The 27,399-nt window shown below is 37.1% G+C and overlaps 5 protein-coding genes across 16 annotated transcripts in view; 4 read left to right on the forward strand and 1 right to left on the reverse strand.

The window, feature by feature from the left end:
* Positions 1-12,295, forward strand: part of usp37 (ubiquitin specific peptidase 37) — a 19,971-nt gene extending 7,676 nt beyond the window's left edge. Inside the window, exons 12-24 of the mRNA XM_058786086.1 lie at positions 2,361-2,566; positions 2,677-2,794; positions 3,290-3,369; positions 3,505-3,669; positions 3,744-3,791; positions 3,873-3,990; positions 5,655-5,871; positions 5,950-6,110; positions 6,761-6,821; positions 6,914-7,029; positions 7,115-7,184; positions 10,811-10,949; positions 11,055-12,295. Of these exons, the coding sequence (XP_058642069.1) occupies positions 2,361-2,566; positions 2,677-2,794; positions 3,290-3,369; positions 3,505-3,669; positions 3,744-3,791; positions 3,873-3,990; positions 5,655-5,871; positions 5,950-6,110; positions 6,761-6,821; positions 6,914-7,029; positions 7,115-7,184; positions 10,811-10,949; positions 11,055-11,136 (1,581 nt within the window). The 3' untranslated portion in view covers positions 11,137-12,295. The remainder of the gene's footprint in view (positions 1-2,360; positions 2,567-2,676; positions 2,795-3,289; positions 3,370-3,504; positions 3,670-3,743; positions 3,792-3,872; positions 3,991-5,654; positions 5,872-5,949; positions 6,111-6,760; positions 6,822-6,913; positions 7,030-7,114; positions 7,185-10,810; positions 10,950-11,054) is intronic.
* A 53-nt stretch (positions 12,296-12,348) lies between these two features.
* ybey (ybeY metalloendoribonuclease) lies at positions 12,349-15,339 on the reverse strand. Of its 2 annotated transcripts, XM_058786097.1 has the most exons (5): positions 15,175-15,339; positions 14,820-15,002; positions 14,497-14,628; positions 14,334-14,402; positions 12,349-12,592 (listed from the first exon to the last, which is right to left on the reverse strand). In XM_058786097.1, the coding sequence occupies exons 1-5, from the start codon at positions 15,337-15,339 to the stop codon at positions 12,485-12,487; spliced, it is 657 nt and encodes a 218-aa protein (XP_058642080.1). In that variant the 3' UTR covers positions 12,349-12,484. The 2 variants fall into 2 exon arrangements, with proteins under 2 accessions (XP_058642080.1, XP_058642081.1); XM_058786098.1 differs by having other exon boundaries at positions 14,820-15,305.
* Positions 15,340-15,476: 137 nt separating this feature from the next.
* Positions 15,477-18,119, forward strand: ndufb3 (NADH:ubiquinone oxidoreductase subunit B3). Of its 5 annotated transcripts, none has more exons than XM_058786099.1 (3): positions 15,477-15,616; positions 16,133-16,271; positions 17,790-18,119. In XM_058786099.1, exons 2-3 carry the CDS (start codon positions 16,138-16,140, stop codon positions 17,938-17,940), a joined length of 285 nt encoding a protein of 94 aa, XP_058642082.1. In that variant the 5' UTR covers positions 15,477-15,616; positions 16,133-16,137; the 3' UTR covers positions 17,941-18,119. The 5 variants fall into 5 exon arrangements, with proteins under 5 accessions (XP_058642082.1, XP_058642083.1, XP_058642085.1 ...); XM_058786100.1 differs by having other exon boundaries at positions 15,478-15,616; positions 16,136-16,271; XM_058786102.1 differs by lacking the exon at positions 15,477-15,616 and adding an exon at positions 15,644-15,748.
* Positions 18,120-18,268: 149 nt separating this feature from the next.
* Positions 18,269-25,005, forward strand: LOC131546495 (CASP8 and FADD-like apoptosis regulator). Of its 2 annotated transcripts, none has more exons than XM_058786087.1 (10): positions 18,269-19,336; positions 19,961-20,261; positions 20,351-20,456; positions 20,550-20,685; positions 21,161-21,222; positions 21,320-21,383; positions 22,089-22,141; positions 22,639-22,717; positions 23,347-23,863; positions 24,094-25,005. In XM_058786087.1, the coding sequence occupies exons 2-10, from the start codon at positions 19,978-19,980 to the stop codon at positions 24,221-24,223; spliced, it is 1,431 nt and encodes a 476-aa protein (XP_058642070.1). In that variant the 5' UTR covers positions 18,269-19,336; positions 19,961-19,977; the 3' UTR covers positions 24,224-25,005. The 2 variants fall into 2 exon arrangements, with proteins under 2 accessions (XP_058642070.1, XP_058642071.1); XM_058786088.1 differs by having other exon boundaries at positions 22,642-22,717.
* A 482-nt stretch (positions 25,006-25,487) lies between these two features.
* dip2a (disco-interacting protein 2 homolog A) overlaps positions 25,488-27,399 on the forward strand; it is a 120,333-nt gene continuing 118,421 nt past the window's right edge. For 5 of the 6 annotated variants that reach the window (XM_058786078.1, XM_058786079.1, XM_058786081.1 and 2 more), the window contains exon 1: positions 25,494-26,008. In XM_058786078.1, coding sequence (XP_058642061.1) covers positions 25,885-26,008 — 124 coding nt within the window. In that variant the 5' untranslated portion in view covers positions 25,494-25,884. Of the gene's footprint in view, positions 26,009-27,399 lie in introns of all 6 variants that reach the window. The other variant, XM_058786085.1, reaches the window with a different exon arrangement.

Below are 27,399 nucleotides of genomic sequence, written 5' to 3' on the forward strand. Positions count from 1 at the left end.
TGACTTGAAGCCCGTTCACACCAATGATAACTCTAACATTTTAATAATAATAACTCTAATTATTTTAATAATCACATTTAGGGTCGTTCCGATACTAGTATCGGAAATTCCACTGATACCACAAATTCTGGCATCGGTATCGGCGAGTACTTGAACCCATGTACCGATCTGATACCATTTTCTTAAACAAGACCTATAGTTATGCGCGCTAGCTTTGCTCAACGCTGCAAATCGGAAATCAATTCTTCTTCGCTCAGAATGCAAACACAGGAAGTTGTGCTGTGTTGCCACAAGCAACCACTATTTAGCGCAGCGAAGAAATACAAACGTGCTAGCACATTGCCAGTAAATCACTCGCATATGTGCCTAAATCTTCACCCTGGGTGACTAAATGTATAATATTAGCCACTGGCTGATAAATAATCAGATTTTACTCGCCAGTGTGTGAGTTGGAGGCTATGTATAAGTTTAGCACAGATATATTGTCACTCGCTTCAGAGTTTCACTCTCCGTCAAGCGATCTGTGCTATTTTTCAGTTCATCTGAATGGATGCGCAGCTCACCTGTGTTTGACGTACCGTAAGCTCTAGTGTGAAGTGCACGACTTGCCGTCGCTTTGCTTTTTTCCTCACACGCAAAGAGAGAGAGAGTCTTACATGTAGTGCGTCAATTCTGCATGGTATGTAAACTATATTCTTTGTTTTATTTTCCTGTCAAAATAACGGAGTTCCGTTTGGAATTCTTCAGCTTTTAAGAACTGCTGGGTTCTCTGGTAGTTGGCGGAGCTAATGTGCAAACGACAATCTCATTGGCTGGCGCTCACCTGTTATCGTCCCTGTTTTGATTTCAGTTTCGATCAGTTCGAGCAAACGCACACAACTTGATTCATATTCATGAATCCAGCAGCTCGTTAATCCTTGGTGTGTGTTATATTGTTCTTAGTAGAATTCATAGTATGATTATTATCTTATCAGTATTGTTGATAGTGTTTTCCCTATTTTTTTACAGAAACACTGAATGACCAAAAAAGCACCACCACCAGTCCTAAGTTCAGTTAAAATGACTAATATGCATTCATACATGGTTACCAAGTTTTAATTCTAATTGCTAAATTTATATCACTAAATAATACTTGATTATCATAATATATTTATAATGCTTGACTGACTGATGTTAAGAGTGTGATTTTTAGATATTTAAAAAGATGTGCCATTTTTCAAACATTATAGATTATATTTTTTTTGTTTACTCGCCAGACTATCTGTCTATATCTATTCTTACATTTAATCAGAGAATTAGAATAATAAGACTTTTGGGCTGTTACAAAGCAAATTAAATCAGTATCAACGAAATTCATCCATTCAGGTGGCAGCAAGTCAATGTTAATAAGCGAGTCATTGCGATTGAACCGAATCATTCAAACGGTTGATTCATGCAGGAACGAAATGCCCACATGTTGCTCAGAGATGCAAAACAGTGCTGTGGCTGTGTTTGGAGTGATTTTTGTTGTCGAAATAAAGCAAAAACAGGAAATATGGTGTCTAAAACATAAGCCTCTCAATTAACCTCTTGTTTATTAAACTGTTGTAAAAAAAAATCTATCACATTTGTAATTATGGTAATTTTTGGAGCGTTATTTTTCGCATGAAATTAAGTAGGCTATATGAAGTGGTACAAAATAGCCTATATACATTTTTCTGCCCCCATGTCTTTAATTTTGTGTTAATTCTAAATGTAGTGAAAGTGCAGTGAAAGAACACACTCTACGCACGCGCACTAGGCTAGACATCACGTAATGAATGCGTGCACTCTGTAGGTGTGTTTTGAATGGTTTTTGCAAAATACTCGATAATGTCAAATCGCACATCGTTTAAACAACAATTGCGACGAGATTGCAGACGATATATCGCACGCCCATAATATATATACACAGTATATGGTGAAGCACACCATAAAATAATTGTATCAATTCATACAGGGCTAGTAGTACATACAGCTGTATAACCAGATACACACCCAGGTATTGGATCAGTACTCTGTATCGGCCGATACCCTGAGCCTAGGTATCAGTATCGGGAAGAGAAAAAGGGTATCAGAACATCTCTAATCACATTGAGAAACCTTTATTTCAGCTACTGAGCTACAAAAACACTGATGGCCAATAAGAATCTGACTTCAAAGAGCTTGAGGATTTAAATTGACAGATGATAGAACTGCATAATATTTATTGCAAATTTTATTGTCCGTTGGTATGGGTGCTAATATAGTTATTATTTTTACAGTTGTTGTTCTTGGTGTGAATAAGCCTTCTTGACACATTGTTCACATGATGCAAGTGCTAATCAGCTGTTTTTGCCCAGGATGCCCATGAGTTCCTGAGCCAGTGTCTGGACCAGCTGAAGGAGGATGTGGAGAAGATCAACAAAAGCTGGAAGAACGAGCCCTCGGCCTGGGAGGAGCCACAGAGCGCTCGGTTAGCAGAGGAGGTGGACACCTCACGCATTTACACTTGCCCGGTTACAGTCAACATGGAGTTTGAAGTGCAGCACACCATAACATGTAAAAGGTGAATAAAAGAGGCCATGTAGTTTTATTACAGGACATATTATTAAAAGTCATAAGACAACACATGCTGCCTTGCATACTGACCGAGTCCTCTCTTGCTCTGGTGAACAGCTGTGGAGAGGTGGTGACAAAGCGAGAGCAGTTCAATGACCTGTCTATCGACCTACCGCGCAGGAAAAAAACACTCCATCTGAGATCCATACAGGACTCTCTAGATCTCTTTTTCAGGGTACGACACTACATCATACCAGTTGTAAAATGTGAATGATCGAAAACAAAGTCCTGTTCACACCAAAATAAATGTTCAGTGATGAACATTTTAATTTGATAAATGGCTGTTTATGCGTTTGTTTGGATCAGCGTGAATATTTGCGTGTAGTTAATAACAAATACAAAAATCTGAATGGCTGTTTGAAAACATGTAGATACTGTTTGACTCGCTGAGAAAAAAAAGTAGTGAAGCACTCTACTGTCAGAGTGATTTTTATATATTTTTTTTTATTCGACCTGTATGACACATTCATGCAAATATTTTTTACACATTGATCTGAACAGACAAACCCTGTGCAAAAACCGAATCAGATTTTTGTGGTGAACATTTGATTCTTGAACTGTGCAAATGATTCTTGTCACTTTTAATCTGTGATAAAACTCACTATCAAATGAAACTTATTTTGCACTATGGTACTTCACTTTTCATTACCTGTTGACTTTGCGTTTATAGATGGAGGAGATTGAGTATTCCTGTGAAAAATGCAGTGGAAAAGCAGCAACCGTCTCTCATAAATTTAGCAGGCTTCCCAGGTTGGGATGAACAGACACACTTTAGGTGTAGATTCATTTGTGGTCAATTCAAAACATTTAAATTTCTTTCTCTCTCTCTTTCTCTCTCTCTCTCTCTCTCTCTCTCTCTCTCTCACTCTCTCTCTCACTCTGCAGAGTGCTGATTCTTCACCTTAAACGCTACAGCTACAACAGTCAGCTGTCTTTAAACAGCAAGCTAGGCCAACAAGTCCTGATCCCCAAATATCTCACGCTGCTCTCACACTGCACAGATGCCACACGCCCCCCTCTCAGCCTTGGCTGGAGCGCACAGACTGCCATGTAAGACTCTCTCTTGCACTTGCTGTCATTTAGTGAAGCACCCTTCATGGCCCTAATGGCTGATTTCATTTCAGCTCCAGGACGCTGAAGATATCACAGTCGGTAAACTCTTCAACACTACGGTGAGAGCAGCCCTCTGATGTGCATGCTAAGAGTATTTAGTTTTGATTCATACTAATGTGTTTTGAATTGATGGTTTACAGGAAAGGTCCTCAAAAGCCAGAGAGTTCGGGCAGCATCTTGTGTGACTCGGATAGTGAAGAGGAGCTTGTCAGAAAAGTTGGTCGCAAACATCATTCAGAAGATGACAGGACGGAAGAGGTGAGAAGAATAGCTGTGTCTTTTTAATGGATTGTTTGATCTGTCCACATGGCATTTGTGAATCAAATCAAACACTCTACATTTGGTTACAGCAAGCTACAATCTAGAAAGGTGTCATTTCACAAGCAGGGTTACTATTAGGGCTGGGCGATATGAGCAAAAATTCATATCTCTGTATTTTTTGGCTGATGTGCGGTATACGGTATATATCTCGGTATTTTGTATTTGGATTAAACAAAGTGAATGTAAGCATGAAGGCATATATTATGTACAAAAAGGGTTAAAATCACATTACATTCTAACATTGTAACATTGCAATCTAAAAACAAAAATAATGCTTTTAAAGCAGAAGTTAAATTTACTAAATTAAAATTGAAAATAATAATAAAGGCACAGACTAATTGAGTAAAAAGGCAATTTTGATTACCCCATTACACTTTACAGTTAGTGCTATCATACAAATACACTTACTTGTCGGTTTAAAATTCTACATATGTCACATTTATTTTCCAACTATAAATATTTCAGCAAAATGTATATTTTAGTCAGAGTTATTGCGCTCCGTCTGTTTGGCGCGCATGCACGTGGCGGCGCTCATTCTAAATGGTCTGTGAAGTTTAGCGGAGAATCGCAAAGCAAAAGCCCACGTGCTTCTGACTGCAAAATGGAAATATTTCCATGGCTTTCTAACATTTACAGATGGAGAATATACCTGTGAAATATAAGTTATGCGTTAAGGAAAACAGCACGTCTCTGTCAGCGGCACACGCAGCCTTTCTGTCAGAGCCGAAACTGAGTCTTTAAACTGAAACTATAGGCTATAAACTTCATATAAAGCCTGATACATGTAGAACAAATTGTATTAAGCACTTTCTCCGCAACAGTTCAGTCTGTGTCCTCCCTAGATATTTTTTTTCAGATGCGCTTGTATCAAACTACGTATATCAATAATAATGGTATTGCTTCATACCGTATCGCTTATAAAGAATATATCGATATATCGTACAAACTCGATATACCGCCCAGCCCTAGTTACTATCTTAAACTCAAACTAAATAAATATTAGATAAAAAGCTTGAACTTATTTCAGTTAGGCAACATTTCTAATTTAACTTGAAGCACTAAAATAGAATGAACTAAATTAAAATAAAATGAACTAAATTACCATTCAAAAGTTTGGGGTCGATTAGATTTAGAAAAGTCTCTTATGCTCACCAAGGCAGCGTTTATTTGATCAAAAATAGTCAAAAACTGAACAATTTTGAGAAATTGTTGAAATTTAAAACAGCTTTTTTATTTGAATATATATTAAAAACCAAAGCTGAATTTTCAGCATTATTTCTTCAGTGTTACATGGTCCTTCAGAAATCATTCTAATATGCTGATTTAGTGCTCAAACTTGTTAAATAGTTGTGCAACTTAATATTTTTGGGGTATGTTTTCTTCAGGATTCTTTGAATAGAAATTTCATAAAAGCATTGATTATTTGAAACATTATACTTAAATTGTTCTTTACATTCACATTTTGATTCATTTAATTTGTCTTTTCTTGAAAGTATGTATTCCCTTCACAGGGAAAGAAAAAAATGTAGTGACCCCAAGCTTCTGAATAAAACGTATGCGACCAGTTTGCACCTCACATCTAACCTCCCTTTCGTCCTCAGGTGCAGCACAATGCACAGGTCGAGCACTCAGAGTTTAACGCCATCAACGATGATGAGATGCTAGCAGCTGTGCTGGAGATGAGTCGGCACGACACTAGTTTGTCCGGATGCCCTGATGACGAGCCAACCAGCAGCCCAGACACAGGGTTTGGAGATACAGATGGGCAGGACCTGACTCATCATTTGGAGCTTCTGGATGGAGAGAAACAACCTGCAGGTAACTAGAGTGTTAACTAGACTTCGTGTTTATACAGTGTCTAGAGCTGTGTTTGATCATTGTTTGGTTTGTGTCTAGATGCCCTGGAGTCTCTAGATCTGACCATGGATGAGAATAAGGAGAACCAGACTCCTGAAGGTGTGCAGGGAGAGCTGGACTGGGTGCAGCAGTACAGTTTAGACCAGGAGCGAGAGGAACAGGAGCTGCAGCAGGCCCTCGCACAGAGCCTACAGGAACATGTAAGGAGTCTAGCAGTAAATTCTATGTTTAATGAATTTAATAAGATTGTATTGTGGACCTTGATTTTTACACTTCTTAATCTTGTGAATTTTTACCTAATGTAATGTCTAATTTGTTTGAATTGTTCCTCAGTTTGAATTTGTATATTTGCTGATAAACTGAAACACAGACAAACTTAGATATCATTATACATTGCATAATTTGGTAAACTAATCGAAGCTAAAAAAAAAACTTTTTTTTTTTTAAGAATCTCATTGAAACTCTCAATAACATGTCTAGGTCATATTTCACCTCAAAATAACATAATTGTGGTGTGTTTTGAATATAAAATATTTTAAGGACAGTTTTAAAGTCTTGATAAATCTAAAATCAAAATATCTGAAGTAAAGCAAACAACAAAAAAAGACAGAAGAGAGAATCTTAAGTTTTACTCTGCCAAAAAAAGTTAACAGGCTTCATTTTGTTCAAGATTTTTTTGGCGGTCTATTTTGAGTTCACAAGTGGCTTGGGCATATTATTGAGAATGTTGATCTTTCAGCACAATCTTCTTGGCAGCTGTACTTTTCCAGTGTTGTTCATCCTTGACGTCAGCACAGCTTAACTGATGATAATGATTGTTGTAAAACGAATATCTGTGTTAATTGCATAGGAGGCGAGAGAGATGAGGGAAGATGACGATCTGAAGAGAGCCACTGAGCTCAGCCTGCAAGGTCAGTATGACACACCCAGAACATTGTGTTCTGTCACATTATCTTTATTAAAGTGAATGTTTTTGTTAACTTGGATGTTTGTATTGTTGTAGAGTTTAATAACTCTTTGCCAGAGCTGCTGTGCTCTGATGACGACTCTGGGAATGAGGATGGTCTGGATATGGAGTACAGTGAGGCTGAAGCTGAAGAGCTCAAGAAGAATGCTGAGGTGAGTTGGAGACCCTCGGTGCGGTTTTAGAAGTGCCAGTTTTCAGGGCATGGTTTCAATGATCATGTAATGATTTGTTCTTTAGACTGGAGAGCTTCCGAACTCCTTCAGACTCATCAGTGTGGTCAGTCACATCGGCAGCAGTTCATCATCAGGTACTGGTGTCTTTATAGTAGGGGTGTGCGATATTGACACAATAATATCTCTATTTTCTGAGATTTTATCGATAGCGATTAATTAGAAGATATTTTGCTGAGTGTGTTATTGTGCTGGTACCTTAAGGACTGCCGTAGACAGCTGACTCCTAAAGTTTTTGATATTCTTCATATTATGTGTGATGGTCGGATAGAAATGAATCTTTTCCAATAAGTTTAAATAGATTTTTACACTTTATGGGCATTTTACCTTTTATAAAGCCATTTTTTCTAAAAGTGTCCATTATCTTTTGAGTCAAATTCTTACATGTTTGAGCATAATGACAGCAGCAGGTATTTATAGTCTGCTGCCCCTTTAAGACCTGATGCACGGATCCAACACAATGATACACATCCGATTTCTTTCTCAGCTGTTAAGACATAACCCACTGCATTTACCAGAATGATTGTCGAGATGGGTATTTTGTCATAATTTTATCTGTATAAGGCAAGGAGTGAAGGAGATGAGAGAGTGTTCAGTTCGGTGTTCGTGCGCAGTCAAATGCACCTCTCTGCATGCGTGTGGCTGTGAACACAGAAAACAGTGCACGAGTAACGAATAGGGTTCCCTTTCGCCTTTTCTTTCACTGGAATGGTTTAAAATCACTTGCGTGTGTAAACAAGTACAAATGATAAACTTTTAATCTATTATGGTTAAATTTCGCAATTAATCCGCAGATCACATGCGTGCCGAACCGTGGAGCTTGGTCGTACAGATCACGGATCAACTACGATCCGTTCAACCACTACAGGACACGAATGCATTTAACCTGCAATTACAAATGCATGAATTAATGTTTTGATTAGGGATGGGTCACGATTTTCAAATATTCAATTAGTTGATTTAATAATAGAATATCGAATAGGCTGTGCGTCAGGATTTAACCGCCAAACTTTTTCTCAGGCGGCTGATTTGAAATCAGTGACTTCCTTATTCTAGCGCTAGCAGCGGCCTGTCTGTGACAAAACGAACTCGGGCCAAATGTAAATGCACACAACTACACCGAGTGCTGACCTGCCGCAAGTACAACAGCTTTCAGCCGAGATCGGCCCATAGAGAAAAGCCGTCTGTCAGAAGTGTTTTGTAGGGTAGGCACGGCTCTGACCCATTATCTTCTCACTGATGCCGAGACTGAGCTGACAGTGCCGCATTTCAGCCGGAATTGGCCAGAATGTGCTTGCTATCTGTTCATGCTCATTTTTGATGTTCTAGCAGCCTTATGAGCAATTGATTTATGCTAATTAACGGACTGTTATGTTAATAATTGCCGTCATTCGGTTGTATTTTATAAATGTTTCGGCACGTTACAATTATATAGCTTGAATATAATAGAGCCTATTCCCTAATAATTGAGAATAATCATTTTTTAAAAGATAAACCCGACCTGAGACAGACCCAATGAAATTAGACCCGAGTCCGACCTGACCGCATTTATTTTCGAACCCGACTGGACCTGAACGTAAATGGCATTGATGTGTGTCCGTCGTATGGGAATTTCTCAGGTAATGTAGACTAATGTTCCGTACACAATGATGATCCGTACAGATGACGTTTTGGCGCCGATCGCTAAATAAATACTTCCAGGTACTTATATCCACACACATGATATATCTGTCATCTTCATTTCTCCCTCTTTCACCCTCGATAAAGACAGAGACCCATTCGCCGGTTGTTTCAGTGTTGAAATAAATACTATTTTGCTTGCTACCGAGGCAGATAACATACCTAATTAACTAGCTAACATCAACTAGTTTCCTCCTTTATGTTACTTCACAGAGCGGGGAATAGCAGACTAAAGTACTACGTTTCTGCGATTTTAGTACAATAAATTATGCTGGTATCACGTCTATAATTTTAAGCTTCCTGCCATCTGTTCAAAATCACGTCATTTAAAAAAAAATAAACAAACTGCTGGCTCAGGTGTCTTTGCCACTGTTTGAGTACTATACGTAGAGAGAGTCCGTGTGTATGTGCACATCTTTGTACCTCACCGCTCATAACTTGGACTGAAAGATGAATGTGTAGAAAGTGAGCATATCTCCAAAAACCTTGTTGAGCTGCAGGTTTAATGACTGCATTTTTTTTTTTTTACCAAAATTGTTTTGATTTATGTTTTTGATTGAGCTTTAATTTTAGGTTAAGTGACTGCATTTTTTTTTTTTTTTCCATTTTGAAGGATTTATTTATTTGTTTTTTAACAAAATAATTTATGTTCTGATTATTGTTGAGCTGCAGGTTTAGGCTCACTTAAGTGACTGCACGTAATTTAATTAACAAGAATTGAATTATTTATATTAATTATTTAGCCTGACATGTTTACCGTTCCAAAATGTTCTATATGTTTCTTAAAAATAAAATGTATTGTTTTAAAACTGTTGTTTTTTACCCAGACATTTAAAAATAACATATTTTAGAGCTGTAATCGCAATACTGTAATACCGTGAAACCGTGATATTTTTAGGTTATCATACCGACAGAATCTCATACCGGCCCATGCCTAATTGACACACAGCGTAATGAAGTGAGTGGATTTCCTGATGGATCTCATATCTATAAGATGGATTTGTGAGGTTACAAATGTATGTTCCTTTTTTACGTGCCTTTCTCAAAAACGAACTTAACATGAACGCACAAGTAGGCTACGCATCTGGGAAAGTTTAAAAGAATTTGGGTCTAATCGGGTCCGTTTGGGAAAAGCACATTTATTTTAATTACCCGAGACCTGAGGCTGCTAATACCGAACCCGACCTGTGTCCTGGTAGAAGTTTTGGACCTGAATCCTCTCGGGTCAGACCTCGGGTTTTCGGATCCAAGTGGACCCGTGAAGACCTCTAGTGTAGTGTACTGTAGCCTGTGCATGCGGGGGAGGGGTGCGATTTTCGAATAATACCAGTCAATTTTCAAATATTATTTTTGCTTGAAATGCCCATCCCTAGTATTGATACATTAATCATAAAACCTTGAATAGATATTTTAAATGTGGAATTAAAACCACCAGTAGGTGGCAGCAAGTCACTAAGTGAGTCATTGAATTGAATAATTTAAACGGTTGATTCATTCAGGAACGAAACACTGTCCTGTTGCTCAGAGACGCAAAACAGCGTGGCTGTGTTTAGAATTATTTGTGCTGTCGAAATGGTGCAAAAACAGGAAATATAGTGTCTAAAACGTAAGTCTCTTAATTAACTTCTTGTTTATTGAACTTGTAAAACAAATCAATATCACATTTGTAATCATGGTAATTTTTGGAGAAAAATAAAAAACTATATGAAGTGGTAAAAATATCTAAATTTTCTGTCCCCATGTCTTGAATTTGTGATTATTCTAAATGTATTTTAATAGACTGAATCATGCAGTGAAAGAACGCACTCTAAATGCGCACTAGTCTAGACTATATCACGTAATGTATGCTTGCGCTCTATAGGTGTGTTTTGTTTGGTTTTTGCAAAATACTCAATGTCAAATGGCACATCGTTATAACAACAATTACGATATCACAGATCCCTATCTTATAGCTTCGTTACTTTTACATTGCGGACCAAGTACAGTAAGTGACATCATCCGCTGTTTCTCTTTCCTCCTATAGGGCATTACATCAGTGATGTTTATGACATGAAGAAACAGTCCTGGCTCACATACAATGATCTGGATGTCTCCCGCACACAGGAGTCCACAGTTCAGAGAGATCGCGACAGGAGCGGATACATCTTTTTCTACATGCACAAGTGAGTATAGATAGATACAAGTAACCCATGCATATTAGTGAATGAGACCCACTGGTATTGTTGTGATCTGATGTTAAAACTGCTGCTGGACGTCTTTGTGTTCAGAGATGTGTTTGAGGAGCTGTCTGAGCTGGAGAAGGCAGGAGGGAACGGTGATGCCAGTCGCACAGTGCTGCAGCCGCTATAAACACTCTTGCATGCTTTTATCATCCCATCCGGGTGGATCCTTCTGCTGATGAACAGCTGAACTGAGCCAGGGGTAAACGTGACACCCTTCATCAGTACTACTGAAGACCGTCCACACACACATGCACCTACTTTGGGCACTTTTCCTTTTCTATTTCTATTTCTCTTTCACTTTTCCCATTTCTCCCTGTGAAATACTGTTGCTGTTTCAAATGTAGACTTGCAGTTAGATGGGTAAATGTTCTAGAAACTCATAGGTACAAATGTTTATGGGGAAACGCAAAGAAAATAAATATATAAATATAGAAAGCATTTTGAGTTTCTCAAAAGGTGTAACTTCAACCTCAAAGAAGTTGCTCTTATTTTTTTTTCTTTTGTTTAAATGTTTTGTTTGCCTTTATGAAAAGACCCTCTGGTTAACTTATGCATTAAGAAATATTGAGAGCTTGTTCTCTTATCAATTTTTTTTTCCCCCCTTTCCCCTCAGCAAATTTTAGATTTCCTTTTCAATCTATTGCATATAAAAATTTATTCTTGAATATGTTTGGGTGGAATAGGGAATATGGGGTGTCTGTCTTGTTTGATATGCAGCTGAAAATGTGGTGCAATATTTGCTTTTGCCAGTTGGCTTTTATATGACCTATAGCGATGAAGAGAGGCTTGGAATAGTACTGATTTATATTCAAGGCTTTACTGATGACTGTTGGTTGTTTTATTCTTATTTTATAAATGTTAATCTAACAAGCTCAGTGGTATTGATGTAGCTTGTCTTTTTTTTAAAGATCTCACTTCAAGATTCTTTATGCCTCTTCACACCTACAGACCTAGTAAAACAATTTTGTTTTCCTTCTATATAGAGCTTTACAGTGTAAAGTTGCACAGCCATTGTGTAGAATGTCTGTCTTCAGAAAGACGTAAAATGAAAAATGGTCACACCCCTTTACTGAATATAAGAAGCATCCAATGAGAGTGCTTCACATGAAGTCAGCTGATATTATTTATTTTAGATCTTGTTCACTGTCTGATTTGTACTGTACTGTCGTTCTCATTTTCATGTCTTCGGTAACCACTTTATTCATGTTTTCTGTTCTGATCATCTGAGTAGGTTCATGGAAGAGTGGGACTTGTTTGGACATTGTGTGTATGGTGTTCTCTGAAACAGTGGTATAAGCTCTACTTAATTGCTTAGTATTCAGTCTTTGACTTCCTTAAACACATTTTAAATAAAATTTATTTAGAAAAAAATCAACAGTGTTCCATTGGTTTTAATTCAAGATCCAGAACTACGCAGTAGTGCATGTTAGCAGAAAATGTGCTTTTCTCCCTTATTTACAGCCCAAGAGTTTCTTTCAAGAATCGGTCCAGTGTGTAACGTCACATCTCTTTGTGAGTGGCTCGAGGTGGCTTCCTGTTAGCCTGTTGAACTCACTGAGAATGTAACTTTCTTTCTGCTGCATCTGTCAAAAAAGAACACAATTGATAGGCTTCAAGAACAAGGAGAAAGAATAAAAATAGCTTAACAATTAATGGGGAGACGGGCTATTTGTCACACAACCCCTCACCCCGCCAAACAGTCCGTAAGTTTTGCCTCTAAATCTAATGTTTTGAAGAGTATGTGTGGCAGTCAGTCACCGCACCAGTGTGGATATTTACTGTACTTCGCAATCACAGATTCTAGCCTACGTCTTGGAATATATGACCCAAATAAAATGTTTGTTCTGACCAACTGAGGAAAAAAGCATTACCATTAAATCGGGCTACCAATGGTGATTTAATCTAAAGATCTTTAGCTCATATCACATTAAACCATGCAAATTAATGTTAACAACGTCAGCATTGCGTGACTATGAGTATAGTGTGTATTAGCATGTAGATTTCAATTTCTGTACAGTCTAATCCAATTGTCATGCCACTCAAATTCCATATTAATAAATTATTTTAACTACTTTGTTTACAGACGTGATTTAATGACACAGTGCCATGCTCGAATTTCCCGTGAAAACCTACCCGTACCACTCAAATTAGAAAACATTATAAGCTAACTGTTGTGAATCGGGCTAAAGTAAGGCCATAGTTTTAAACACTGACTGGTTATGTACTTGCTCAAATATTGATATCGGATCATTTTTAACCAAAAAAAGTTACGGACTGAAGATATTTTTGCAAATTATGTACTTCATACCAAAATTACATTAGATTTTATTTTATTTTTTTAATAGCTTTTGGGTAACAGGTGCACAGTAAAAAAAAAAAAAAAATAGGACAACTATAACAGAGGTAGAAGGCTAATTTTCATAAATGTACATTTCATATGTAGTAATCATAAACTAGATATTTATAAATCCTAGATCTCATCACTTACAATCTCAAAACCAATCCTGTGAAAACCATTTTGAAATCAGACATTGTGTTACCATGGAATGGTACTTTAAAATCTTTTAGCGGTCTCCCTCCCCCTTAGTGGAAATTTCATTTCAATTATAATTTTTTTTTGATATTCGCTTCAAATTTGGAAGACAACGTATTAGACATGGCTTTTAATTTAGAGCAATTATGGATTAAAAATAATATTTGCATCTGCAATAATCTACTGAAAAGAGGCCAACCTTAGGTCTGTATTACAAAGCGTTCATGAATTATAACGATTTAAGTTTGGATGGTGCACTTTCACATCTATGTTCAAAAATGGGGGGTGACAGTTAAGGTATTTATTTATATTACAGGAAAATAAACCTACTCTAAGAAATATTCACTGGAATGAAAGGTTTGACAACTGGCCCCCGTTTATAGTGACATTATTTTATCAGTGCACAGTCAGGATTATTATGCAAAAATAAATATTAAAAAATATTTTTCTCCACAAGATGGGGGCCTGGCAGAAAAAGTTTGGAAACACTTATTTAGCGCGTAGCCTGTCATAAGTGCAAGACTTTCAGAGATGTGTTTCTCACCCTGAGGGCCTCAGGATGATTAATACGTAAATATTTTGAATGCAGTGAAATCCAATATGGTTAATTTAATAAATCCACCTCCCAGTGTAAAGGGAATATTACTGAATATTGAAAGTTGAGAATCACTGCTTCATAGTTTTCTGTTTTGTTTTTTTTCCCACAAGCAGTGTACATATTTTTCAATCATTAGTGTGACAAGCTACAGCCAATACTCATTCAAATTTATCCGGGATAAAATATGTCCCACCTCATTCCACTCCTCTTCAGTTTCATGTCTGTATCCCAGTAAGTGGCAGATTCCGTGAGCAGTGACCACCTGCGCAACGCCACAAAAAGCCATTTTATAAACCTTCATGAAATATCTGCTAGGCTCCAGATATAAATGTGATCAAACTACACATCTTTCTTACTGTAAGTGCTTCATGAAGATCCAGGGAAGACTCTTTAGACTGGTGCATTACATACTCTACACCTAAGAAGATGTCGCCTAAGTTATACTCATCTCTGTGGAGGGTGCATGGGATTTTGCCTGGCCTCAGATCCTTGGGAAATGAAACAAACTTCAGCCATCATTTCCTTACTTCAACTGCCACCAAAAACGGACAGGGTCTAGTCACCTGTCAATGGCCAATATTTATATTCAATATATTTTAGGCCACGTACCTCTTACTGTCAATGAGAGAGAGAAAAAAAAATATATAGCAAAAAAATTCTAACTTTACAGCGGTTGTACCTCATAGAAGGGGAAAGACAGCACATCTGTGGGCTGGTTCTTTTTCCTGTAGATGTGGTTGATGCGTTGAATCTTGCGGTTGTCCACACATATGATGCCCATGTCAAACCTCTGGACCCCAAAGATGTGTCTCAGGATCTCCACATCTTTGCGCAGTTTGGCACGTCTCAGGGGAACCACATTCTGCAGATTCCGCAGAATTACGCCCATAATGAAAGTAAAAGTAAAATTAAATACAATAAATATAAGTTATAACCTAAAAACCCCAACCTGCTGAAGTTTTTTGGGGTTTTTTCTCCGTTCGTCACCTTTCACAAGGTGACCGTCTCAAATAGAAATGTGTAAACGTATTTACTTTGCTGCCTACGGAAAGGACAAACAACTCTATGCATATTAAGAAAATTTCTGTGAACATATATAACAATATAACGATCATTTCAATAAAATTGCCATGGTCCCGAGTTCGCCCTGTCCGTTGATTTGGAAACTGAAAGTGCGCATGCGCCAATTGTTCATTCATACATGTGGAAAGGAAGTTAGAATAAATTCAAAATAAAAGTTCTGTCATTGTTTTATCAAAAACGTTGACAAGTTTCAGTGTTTTCTGAAAGATTGATTAACAGATTATTGTAATAGCATTATATTATGCATTTTTACAACATGTGTACTTGTTTTATATAATTTGGTATTTATTTCGAATGCGCAGTGACGTTAGCCCTTCACAGGAAGTAGTACGTTAACTGAACTTCCAGGATTGATCGCGCGTTCATGTTGGAGGTCACTTTGCTATAAAAAAGGTTGTTATGCTGCAATTAACACATTAACAAAATGTTTACATTGATTTTCGTGCAATTTAACGTTAGTTTAAACTGACTTAAAGGACTTATTTGCTACTGAACCAGCACCAGAGTCGGTGTTTGCAGTTTAACGTTAGTTGTCATAAGCTGGTTAGCTTGTGTTGTTTCTGTGTAACGTATCTGAACACTTTAGTGTTTATTTTGTATTCAGTTATTGTTTAACACGACTGAACAGCTAACTGTTAATTCATGAAACGAAACCATTGAGGTACAACCAAACTGATCCGTTGTGATCTCAAAATATGCATTTAGCTGTCCTTACACACAAGCTTTAGCCTGCATTTTAACCACACTTTTTAGGATTTTTCACTCTTTTGAATCGACTCGTTCTTAAGCTCTGTTATTAGAGTGATTCAATTGAGTTGAGTGACTTTAACTTGACGCAGTGAAAGAGACACCGTGTAGCTACTTAATTCTGCGCATGTTGCATGAATAATTGTGAGATTTCTTCAACAGCAGTCATGGGTGGGGATCATGGACCTGGGCATGGCAAGTTGTCCATGCCAGACTACAGAGCATGGAAATGGGAAGGAACACCGCTGGAATTAACCCAGCAGAGGCTCTCTCGAAGAGGACTGAGGGACCCCTGGGCTCGGTAAGATCACACAGTTTCAGATATTTGCTCCTGCATTGTTTGCCTGGAGTTATCTTCTAGCACGCACATGACATTAATACTTTATACTGGGGCAGTTGTGGCCTAATGAATGGAGCATCGGACTTGTAACCCAAGGTCGCGGGTTCGAGTCTCAGGTCCGGCAGGAATTGATGGTGGGGGGAGTGAATAACCAGTGCTCTCTCCACCCTCAATACCACGACTGAGACCCTTGAGCAAGCACCGAACCCGGGCGCCGCATCATTGGCTCTGGGTGTGTGTTCATGGTGTGTGTGTATGTTCACTACTGTGTGTTTGCACTTGGATGGGTTAAATGCAGAGCACAAATTCCGAGTATGGGTCACCATACTTGGCCACACGTCACTTCACTTTCACTTTTCGCTTTATCTGAATATGTAATGGGCTATTGAATTCCAATCCACCTCTGTGTATTGTGATAAGAATTATATAAAGGAGTTAAAGGAAAAGATCACCCAAAAATGACAATTAGCTGAAATCCAAGATGTAGATAAGTTTGTTTCTTCATCGGAACAGATTTGGAGGAATAGCATTCCATCACTTTCTCAACAATGGATCCTCTGCAGTGAATGGGTGCCGTCAGAATGAGAGTCCAAACAGCTGATAAAAACATCACAATAATCCACATGACTCCAGTCCATCAATTAACATCATGTGAAGTGAAAAGCTCCATGTTTGTAAGAAACAAATTAATCCGTCTGTCAATAATCCGTAATAACTTTCTCCAGTGAAGAAGTCCATCCTTTGTTGTCCTTAACTGGCATATTTTGATTAGAACAGTTTTTTCTTGTAAATGGTGCTTGATCAGACAAGACCCTTTTTTGAATGGAGAAAGCAATATTATGGATAGAGGTATTTTAGCCATAAGCAACAGTTAATGGATTTTTTTTCTTTTTTTTTTTCTTTCAAACGTGCACCTTTTTACTTCACAAGACATTCATTGATGGATTGGAATCGTATGGATTACTTGTGGATTATTAATTAATGATGTTTTTATCAGATGTTTGGACTCTCATTCTGACGGCACCCATTCACTGCAAAGGATCCATTGGTGAGCAAGTGATGTAATGCTAAATTTATCCACATCTGTTCATATGAAGAAACAAACTCATCTACATCTTGGATGGCCAGAGAGTGGGTACTTTTTCACTTAATAAATTTGAAGTTAAATTAACTAAATTGAAACAAATTATTAGTACAACATTTTAGTTTAGATAGAAATTTGTACCCATTCTCAATGGAAAAGTGCCCAAGAAATATTGCTCAAAAGTTGCCCGGCAAAATTGCTCAAAATTTGCTGTGTATCATTAGCTTTAATGTGACTTCCAGGCCATCGTTTCAGTGCATTCAGCCAAATATTTTATAAAACGTAGATAAAAATGTTTAATATGTAAAACTTTTCTGTACATTTGACTTATAAAACAGGACATTATGAAAGTAAGAAAATGAAGGACTAAAGAATGACAACCTTTGTTTTTGCAGGAATGAGGCGTGGAGATATACGGGCAGCTTTGGCAACCCAGTTGTCTTCCGAGATGTTCTCCTTCGTGGATTTAAGGCAGGATTCGCAGCATTTGCAGTGGCACTGGCAGTGGAGTATGCTTTCTTCCCTCCAAAGAAGTCAGAGCACTAATAGTGTGGCTAAAGCTCAGCTGAGCCAATCGCTGCCGGACTCTGTGTTTGCTGCAGGTTTTAAGCCTGTTGTTGTCTATCCATGAAGACATTAGCCCATGAAAGGCTTCCTAAAACCTGTGTTCATTCATCGTTATGATTCTCATGACCAGTATGTAAAATAAATATAAATTAATTGAATTGGGCTGAGTATGTTTGTTGTATGTTCATTGGATATTGCAGTCAACCCTTTAGAACTTAATTTAACTTGAAATTACTCATTTGAGTAAAATGCTATTCTTTATATAAGTATAAATGCCAGTTATTTGCATGTAACATTTCCTGAATATGAAGAGGTTAACATGGATGCAAATCTAAGATAATGTTCTGACTATTACGTCCTTAACTTCCTCAGTAATGCACTGTTGTGCGCTTACAATGTATATCTATGTCTTTTTGCTTTGTTATAAACACTGAGGTACGAATCAAAAGGATTGCAGTTTTTCATATCCGATAAGTTTTTAGTTGCAGTTTTAAGTGATAAGAAGTTTAGCTTGTAAAAGGCTGATTATAGTATTTGTTCTATAGTGAAAATGTTCATACAACCCTTTTATATAATAGTATGATCAAGAGAAGTTGGTTCAGACTACATCTTTAAATGTCATTAAACAACATTAATGTATATCAGAACCAAATGCAGGCGTATTAAAATTGCGAACTTGTACAACTGTGTCAGATTATTTTAAATTCTAAAAAATACTAGTGTTTTTGAACCATACTATAGTAAAGTGTATTATACTGTATATATTATAGTATTTACAACACTTTATTAATGAATGTTACAGCATACTGTAGTATTAACTATGGTGAACTGATAAATACTGAAGTATACTTTAGTTTTTACTACAGTAAACTGTAGTGTGTTGTAGAATGTACCCAATAGTTGTAGAAAACTTGGTACAGTATTGGGTAAAGTAATTTGTTTATATTACTATACTTGTTACATTAACACAGCAACTATAGAATTACCACAGCAAATTAATTCAAGTACTGTACGTACAGTATGGCTCAAAAACTAGTATTTACTATAAATTACTATAGTATTTTTTCATGTATGATTAGGGGGGAGTACGGTACGGTATGCTATTTAAATGATCATCTAGGCAAAGAGATATTAGAATATTAAGAGAATATGTAGAGTTTGTTCACTTTCTCCACAACTTATGTAATAAAAAAGCGAATTCAGAACGATTAATGTAAATTTGAATGACGTACACGTAACGTAAATTTTTGCGCCCACTTCCGTCTTTCTCTTTCCATTCCGAGTAAATTGCATCACCGTCATGGAATTCCACTGAATTACCGCTATTAATTACAGAGCAGATGCTCCATTCATTCAGAAGAACAGCTCTCTTGAGGTAATGTTTACAGTTTTGTCTTTTTAATTCGAAAATATTTTAAGTTATTGACTTAATCTCCACATAAAACACGTAGTTTTTGTATCGTGGTCACAAAACTTTACCGCGCTGCAGCTAACCATAGTTTCAAAATGACAACCATATACAGCCATATCATTTGTAACGTTTTACGCTATAAATGCGACTAAAGGTATTGTTAATATAACCTAGTAAAATATAATGATGATAGAAAGTCTTAAATAATCTTAACCAGAATATGCGATATTTATTTAATATGATATATAGTACTATTTTGGCAGAAACGCTTGCTGTTTTATTGTTATTATTATTGTTGTTGGGACTATAGAATAGGCGAATATAGTCCTATGATGACGATGGGTGTCATTTGAAGATACATAAACGAAACATCTCAACATTTAACCACACTGAGTCACATCCTGCTGTAGGCTACATTTTCAAATGCTATTTAATTCTGAAAGTAAGTTTTGGATGAATACCTGACTCACCATTTGTACATAATACAATACAAGAAATGATACCCAACCCTAAACTTTTGTAAATTAATTAAACAACCCAATTAAGAGTGATGCTTCCTTTCTGAATGGCAGTTTTTGTCCTTATCAGAGTCATTTTGGAGCACAATGTCCGGCCTGTTCCACACTATCAGTCAGATCACTGATGAGCTCAGCACAGATGAATGCAAGCGGATCTCTTACCTGTGTGGTGCTCTTGATATGGACAAGTTCTCTACAGATCCCAGAGGCATGTTACAATCTGTGATGTGCCAAATGAGGATGGATTACATGTTTCTCATGGAGCTCATTCTGAAAATAAAACGCTATGATCTGCTGAGAGAAGTGCTGAGCACCAACAAGAGCACAGTTGAGGGACTGCTAAAAAATGGCCATTCTGTATCAGAATACAGGTAATGCTCTCTAGTTCCCTCTGTCAATCTCCATTTGTGCACAGGGTGGGGTTCAAGAGAAGGTTTTAACCTGGACGTTGTGTTTTTAGAGTGCTGATGGCTGATGTTAGTGAGGACATGGACACAGAAGACCTGAAGTCATTGGCATTCTTACTCGGAGGCACTTTACCAAAACACAAACTGGAAAATGTCCAGGTAAGATGTACTGAAAGCTCTGTTCTTCATGTGTAGAACTGAAATGTGTCATGTTTGGAACTGAAATGACTTTTTTATTTTTTTAACATGCAGAGTTTTTTAGACATTGTAGTAGAGTTAGAGAAACTCGACCAGCTCTCCAGTGAGAAGATGGACTTGATTGAACACTGCCTGAGGTCCATCCATAGGGCCGATCTAGCTAAAAAGATCAGTCACTACCGGCAGACAGGTAAGGATTACCAGCTTTATGTTGTTATTGATGTTTTTGTTGATGCAACCATATAATACACTAAGTATTAGACCTGTTGTCTCATTCAGAGTGGTTTAGGCTACAGTATGTCATTAACATGATACAATCTCAGAAAAAGAAGTAACAAAAGCTGTCACTGGGACGTAGCCTTTGTATCATATTTACCCGTAAAGGGTGCTTTTTTAGTAATTTAAAGGTACATATTAGTACCCTTTGAAAAGGTACTGCCCCAGTGACAGATTTGCATCTTTTTCTAAATCAGTTGTATCACTTCTGTTTTAGGACGCAAAATCACGTGACTCTGATTCAGTTCATCTTTTCTACTTCTTCTTATTGGTAGTTGTTTCTTTTGCGTCATCACTATTAGGAAATGGACTTTGTGGTATTTTTACAGGAAACTGTATCAGTTGACGTATAGGTTTCCTTATTAAATAACTGAAAACCGTTTTTGCAGTGCTAATGACCAAACAAGGACCTTCACCTCCAGACAGACTGAAGTTCTGCAGAATACAACTGGTGAGATTTAATTTGGTTGCTTTGTCTAACATAGCACTTAAAATGTTTCATATTTCAATAATCTTTACTTAACTTTGAGTGTCTGTGTCATTCACAGCCGAATAGCGCATTCAGTGTCTCAGCAGCTTCCCGTAATGTCAGGCCGGTTTTTCAATTCTGTGGTGAGTTAATTCAAAAAAGGGACAGAATGAGGAAATACTCTACCAGTCAAACCTCACATTGTCTCATTTATTGTTATTTTTTCTTCCACAACAATTTCCAGTATTACTAAAGTCATCAAAACTAGAAAAAGCACATGTGAAGGTATGGGAAATATTAAGTGACCAAAAATCGTAATAATCTTAATATTTACACTACACTGTTGAAAAAAAAAAGTTCAGAAAAGTTCAAAGTTCAAAGCAACCTGATGCATTCAGATTTTCATGAAGTTTTACCAATGATTGTCTTATTAATTGTCCTTAATAACACTATTTTGTTTTGTCAATCTATGAAGATGAACTACAGATTCTGGCATGTATTCTAAGAACAACAACAACAAAAAAAAAGCGATTAATATGTCAGCATTTTTTAAAATTCCTTTATCAGAAGGCGTTTGTGTGTTTGACTAGTTGTAAAAAAAAAAAAAAAAAAACTTTGAGGGAATTCTGTTGTTCTAACAGGTTTTTATGTACTTACAAGTAACTCAGGTTTCTTAATATTTGCGACTCTGTAACTGTAAAATATCCTAAATATGTATATTTAGTCAGGTGTGCCTAACGTTTGACTGGTAGAGTGCAGTATGTTCTGTGTAATTATATCTATGTTATTTTATTTCCTTTCTTTTCTTTTTATTAATTAATTAATTAATTAATTAATTATTTTTTCAGATAAACCGGCTGCAGTGAAGAAGGAACTACCTGGAACTAGCTTTTATTGTCAGGTAAATATAAATAAGTACATTTTTAATAAATAAGACATTTTTAATAAATAATTTTTTAATGAAATGCATATCATGAATTGTCTTATGAATTTGAAATGTGCTTGATATGTATGATATGCTTTAAAGATACACTGTATATTAGATTCAATACAAGGAGCACTGCTGCTCAGCTGGTTCACTATGAAACTGTAGGATTTTATTCAAACAAAAGTTTATTTTTTTCTTTGACCATATGGCCAAAATTTCAGTTTTGCATTTAGGGTAATATTTTGTTGATTCCAAGCACTTTAAACATTTTAAATGTTTCAAGGCAAGCAAAAACATTATTTCTAGTAACACTTATGTGGACACTTATGTGGACTCCAAATATAAGTGAAACTGTTTTTGTGAGTCAAAACGACACTGTGAAAGATTGTTATCAAGTGATGAAACCAATGACCTATAACAGATCAGTGTGTCAGACTGACATTTGTTGATTTGATCTCTTTGATCTCCAGAAGCAGGAGGAAGTGTACAGTATGCAGAGTGATCCCAGAGGATTATGTTTAATCATAGACTGTGTCGGCACTGAAGGAGGTGAGAAATCACTGATCTGATGTAGTTTATAGTATCTTTCATAAGTTTGGGGTCAGTAAGATTTTAATGTTTTTAAAAAGAAGATTCTTATGTTCACCAAGACAGGATTTGCATATTGGTATTTGATCAAAAATAGAGTAAAAACAGTAATATTTTGAAATATTATTACAATTTAACATAACTGTTTTCAGTTTGATTATATTTATAAAATGTAATTTATTCCTGTGATCAAAGCTGAATTTTCACAGAGTTTTTAATGTGGTAATATTTTTCAGTATGTGTTAAATCAGTACTATTACAAAACTTTTATCTACTGTAGTTGTTCATCCAAAAGCTGGTATTGTATTGTTGTTTCTTTTCCTAGCACTTTTCATTTTTTGGTAATGAAAAATGTGGTTTAATCACCAAGACACAACAGAATGAGCCATTTCCATTTACTAATTGCAATGCCCAGCTAATTTAATAGCAAACTATTATCTGACCAGAATTTATTTTTATTTTTTAAATTGAGCTTGAAATTGAAAGTCAATTGAATGTAAATGTCTGTTTGGTGATTAGTACTAATAGCACCATTTAGCTGTGAAAGAAATCACATTACCCTCCAGTAATGGCTTCTCTTTTCCTTACAGATGAGCTGGAGCAAGCATTTAAGGCCTTACACTTCCATGTGATCACGCACAAGCTGCTGAGTGTGAGAGACATGCAGTCCACTCTGAGGGAAGTGGCTCATCAGCAGGGTCACTATAGAGCGTCTGCTTTTGTCTGCTGCATTATCAGCCGAAGCCGATCTTCGAATCTGCTGGCCACCGACTCTCACGGTCCAGGACTGAACCTGGACACTGTCAGACGCCTCTTCACCTCAGACTCCTGCCCGGGCCTGGCAGGCAAGCCTAAACTCTTCTTTATCCAGAGCTATGATGTGTCCGAGCCTCAGAGGTGTGCCGGGTGTATGGGGTGTGAAGATGACGAGGGTGGAGAGCTGGAGACAGATGGACCTGTGCTCTTATGCTGCAAGAGGACTGTCCCTGTGGATGCGGACATCTTCTGGAGTCACTGCTGGACTCAAGAAAAACAGCTGGAGGTGCCAAACCATCAGTCTGTGTACCTGAAAGCCTTGAGATCCTCCTTAACTGAGGGACAGAAAAGGTTTGAATGATTATTATTTTTTTTAATGTTTTTGTTTTTTCTCATGCTCACCAAGACTCTATTTATTTGATCAAAAATACATATTTTAAAATTTAATTTATTCCTGTGATACAAAGCTGAATTTTCAACATCATTACTCCAGTCTTCAGTGTCACAGTGCCAGGGATTGATTGATTGATTTATCTCTATTGAGCGTTAAGTATTACTAACTGTATTTTTATTCTTTTCAGGAGGACTCATTTGGTAGACTTGCACATGGCGGTGAATCGTGCAGTATATGAACACAATCACAAATCTCCAGAATCCTCTTACTTTTTAAATCTTAGACACACTCTCAGGAGGACAGTCTATTTGTCTTGATTTTGTCACGAACCCTTACGTTTAAGTGAAGGTAGATGATTATTCAAGAGCATCTGATGTTTGAGTAGATGATCATCATAATGATGTGGATATGAATTGTATCAATTATGATTTGCAATGTTTCCATAAATAAATCTCAGCATTTGTTATTGTAGTTTCCTATATTGTCCACATGTTGGCAGTGTCATCCAGTGTTGGCAGTGAACTTCACCACCACGTGTTCAATTTGTTTGAACATTTTCATTGCTTTTATAACATCTGAACTGATTGCCCTTGATGAAACCAATAATTTAAATCATTTAACATAATTGAATAAAAAAGTCCCAAAAAATAAACAATTTGAATACTGATAGTTTCAGACAGCCAATGTGTACAGTCACAGGAAACTGTATCACGCATCAAAATTACATTCTAACCTAAAGGGAGACCTGGGATTTCATCTATTTAGATGCAAGTGTTAGCAGTGTTTATCGTTCTATTCTATTTATCATTATGTTTTATATGCATGTTTATTGTCATACAATGTGTGCTTATATTTGCTATTCAGTGAAATTGGTGCCATTTTTATACCTTTTTAACAATAACTCAGCAATGAATAACTACCAAACTTTACCAAAGTGTTATAACAAAAATCCTGTAACTTTTGACTTTTTTTGTGTTTCCAACTTCTCCTTGCTATAGCTACTAGCAAACGTGCATTTTAAAAGAAACAAAAATAAGTCAACCCTGTTACTGTAATAACTGACATTAATTCCATTAAAAACACATCAAGATGAAAACTCCTCAAAGCCAAGTATTGTTTTTTCTTATGTTTTAAGTTTGACATTCAACCCTGATACCTTGTTCTGGCAGGAGCTGATTATTGAAAAGCGGATATTTGTATTATCAGCTTGTTCTTTCTAATAAAACCCATGTGTCATGACCTTGAGCACAAAGTTAGCAAGACTAAATGAACTAAACTGCTCATCCTGTTACTGTCAACCCTGTTACCATACACCCCGTTACTTCTTTTTAAGGGCGTAGAGGTATTTCACTATATTAAACTGTTTACATTTAGCTGCAAGTGTCACCTTGCATGTTTATTAACATTTGACCCATGCTATAAATAGCTATAGCCTACATTATTTTTATGATAGAAAGCTTAAAAATCAGAAAGAGATTTACTTCAACGGCAAAATACTTTATTATACAGAGAACCGGCCGATTTAGTGTTAGTATAGCAAGTGCAGCGCACTGCCAGTGCATGTCACCGGTGTGTGTGTGTGTGTGTGTGTGTGTGTAGGTGAGACACTGACGCGCTGGATCTGTTCTCGCGCTGTTCCCAGCTGCTCTGCTGCAATGGCGATGGTGGCGCGCTGAAGAGCGGAGTTGGGCGAGTTTCCCTTTGTTTTACGAAGAATTCTTCAGTCATGCACGACCATCCAGCGCTAAATCCGGCTTGAAGAAGGGCGTGGATCTTACATTTGAACATTTTATCTGCGGTCCGAGCGGCTGGGCTGTAAGCAAACAGCAGCCTATATGCAACCGCCCCGATACTTCTCACATCTGCATGCGATAAGCGACCAGCACCCTCCGCCCCTCTCTTTCCAGCAGCTGATCTGAGCCGCAGCAAGCCCTCTGGCCGGTGAGGACCTGGAGCTGTCTGACCCAGCTGGATCATTATGGCAGAGCGCAGTTCCACCGGATTACTGATGATGATGCTGGACCCGTCGCCGGCGATCGCGATGACTCTCCCGGCGGAGGTGCGCGAGAAGCTGGCGGAGCTCGAGCTGGAGCTCTCCGAGGGTGAGTCGCTGGTTTCCCATCTCCATGCCACATACCGGGTTTTAGAGATCAGGGTTGTATCAGATTTCCTATGAATAGGGTTCATGCATTATTATGGACGCGGGCTGTTGACATATCTTGAAATACACACCTCTCCATATGCGCTCTGAAATATCTGATCTGTCATCGGTATGTTTTTACTGCAACCCTTCTGTAGCCTACCTATAATAGCAGTGATGAAGATGATGATAGGTGTAATGCAGGTTCAGTGCTGTGTCAGCAGTGCTTCAGATCAGGAAGAACATTCAATCCCAATAAAAGCAATGCAATATATCAGACAACTAAGAATCATATGTTGGTGTAATCCAAATAGACTGCCGTTACTTTTGGCAAACAACAGAAACATTTTGAGAATCATCCTATTCTATTGGTCATGTTGTGTGTGTTTGAATAAATGCAAGACATTTAGATTCATACAATTATTATTTTCAGGTTGTAGAAAACTGTATGCATCTGGATTGTTCCAAGCCAGCTGCTCAGTATTCACACTACGTTATCTGGCTATGGAAATTTCAGACAAGAACAACAGCATGCTTTGCATGTCATGTCCGTGCTGCAAATCTTCCCTAAGCAGGTCATTTGCTGATAGGAATATTGATTAAACATGTAGCTCCTCACATATTAAGAATTTTAATGGTAACAAAGTCAAGGATTCATTCCTATTACTTTTTGTAACAAATCTTATTTTAGCTTATTTTAGTTATAGAAAAAAAAAATCAGATTTTTAACTGTTAGAGATTAAGCCATGATATAATAACAGATGTGCTGAACTTCAATGGTAGTGGAACCTTTTAAACTGGAGCATGTCTTCTGTGCAAATGCACAGCAGGAAGAGTTCAAACTGAACTAATTAGACCAACCGTGTGCTGTTTTCTTGAGATCTTCCAGCACATCTATTAGGGAGGGGAATGTGCAAATTAGTCTATGATTTGATGACTGTTATTTTAATGAAATTCACAATTACAGGGCTGTTTTTTAAATTATCATATTGTCAGAAACAATTATGGGCAGTACTCATCCACATGCTATTAAACCTCTGTTTAAACCTGCTTTGCTTTTTATAGAGATTGTTTATGTATATTAAATAAGAGTCATTCATAGTTCTGCTGAGTAATGATGCCATTGTTGAGTATTATTGGACAATGGTAACAGAATAGCCAACGGTTTCAGTCGACCTGAGTTTGTTCTTGTGAAGAATTGCGGGATTTTATTATTTTATTATTTTAAGATTTTATTATTATTTTTTAATAAGTTAATGGTTTTATTCAGTAAGGGTGCACTAAATTATTCAAAAGTGACAGTAAAGACTTGCACTGATGCAAAAAATGCTTTCTAACCATTCATTAAAAAAA

Source organism: Onychostoma macrolepis, chromosome 09 (genome assembly GCF_012432095.1).
Source record: "Onychostoma macrolepis isolate SWU-2019 chromosome 09, ASM1243209v1, whole genome shotgun sequence".
NCBI classification, from domain to species: domain Eukaryota; kingdom Metazoa; phylum Chordata; class Actinopteri; order Cypriniformes; family Cyprinidae; genus Onychostoma; species Onychostoma macrolepis.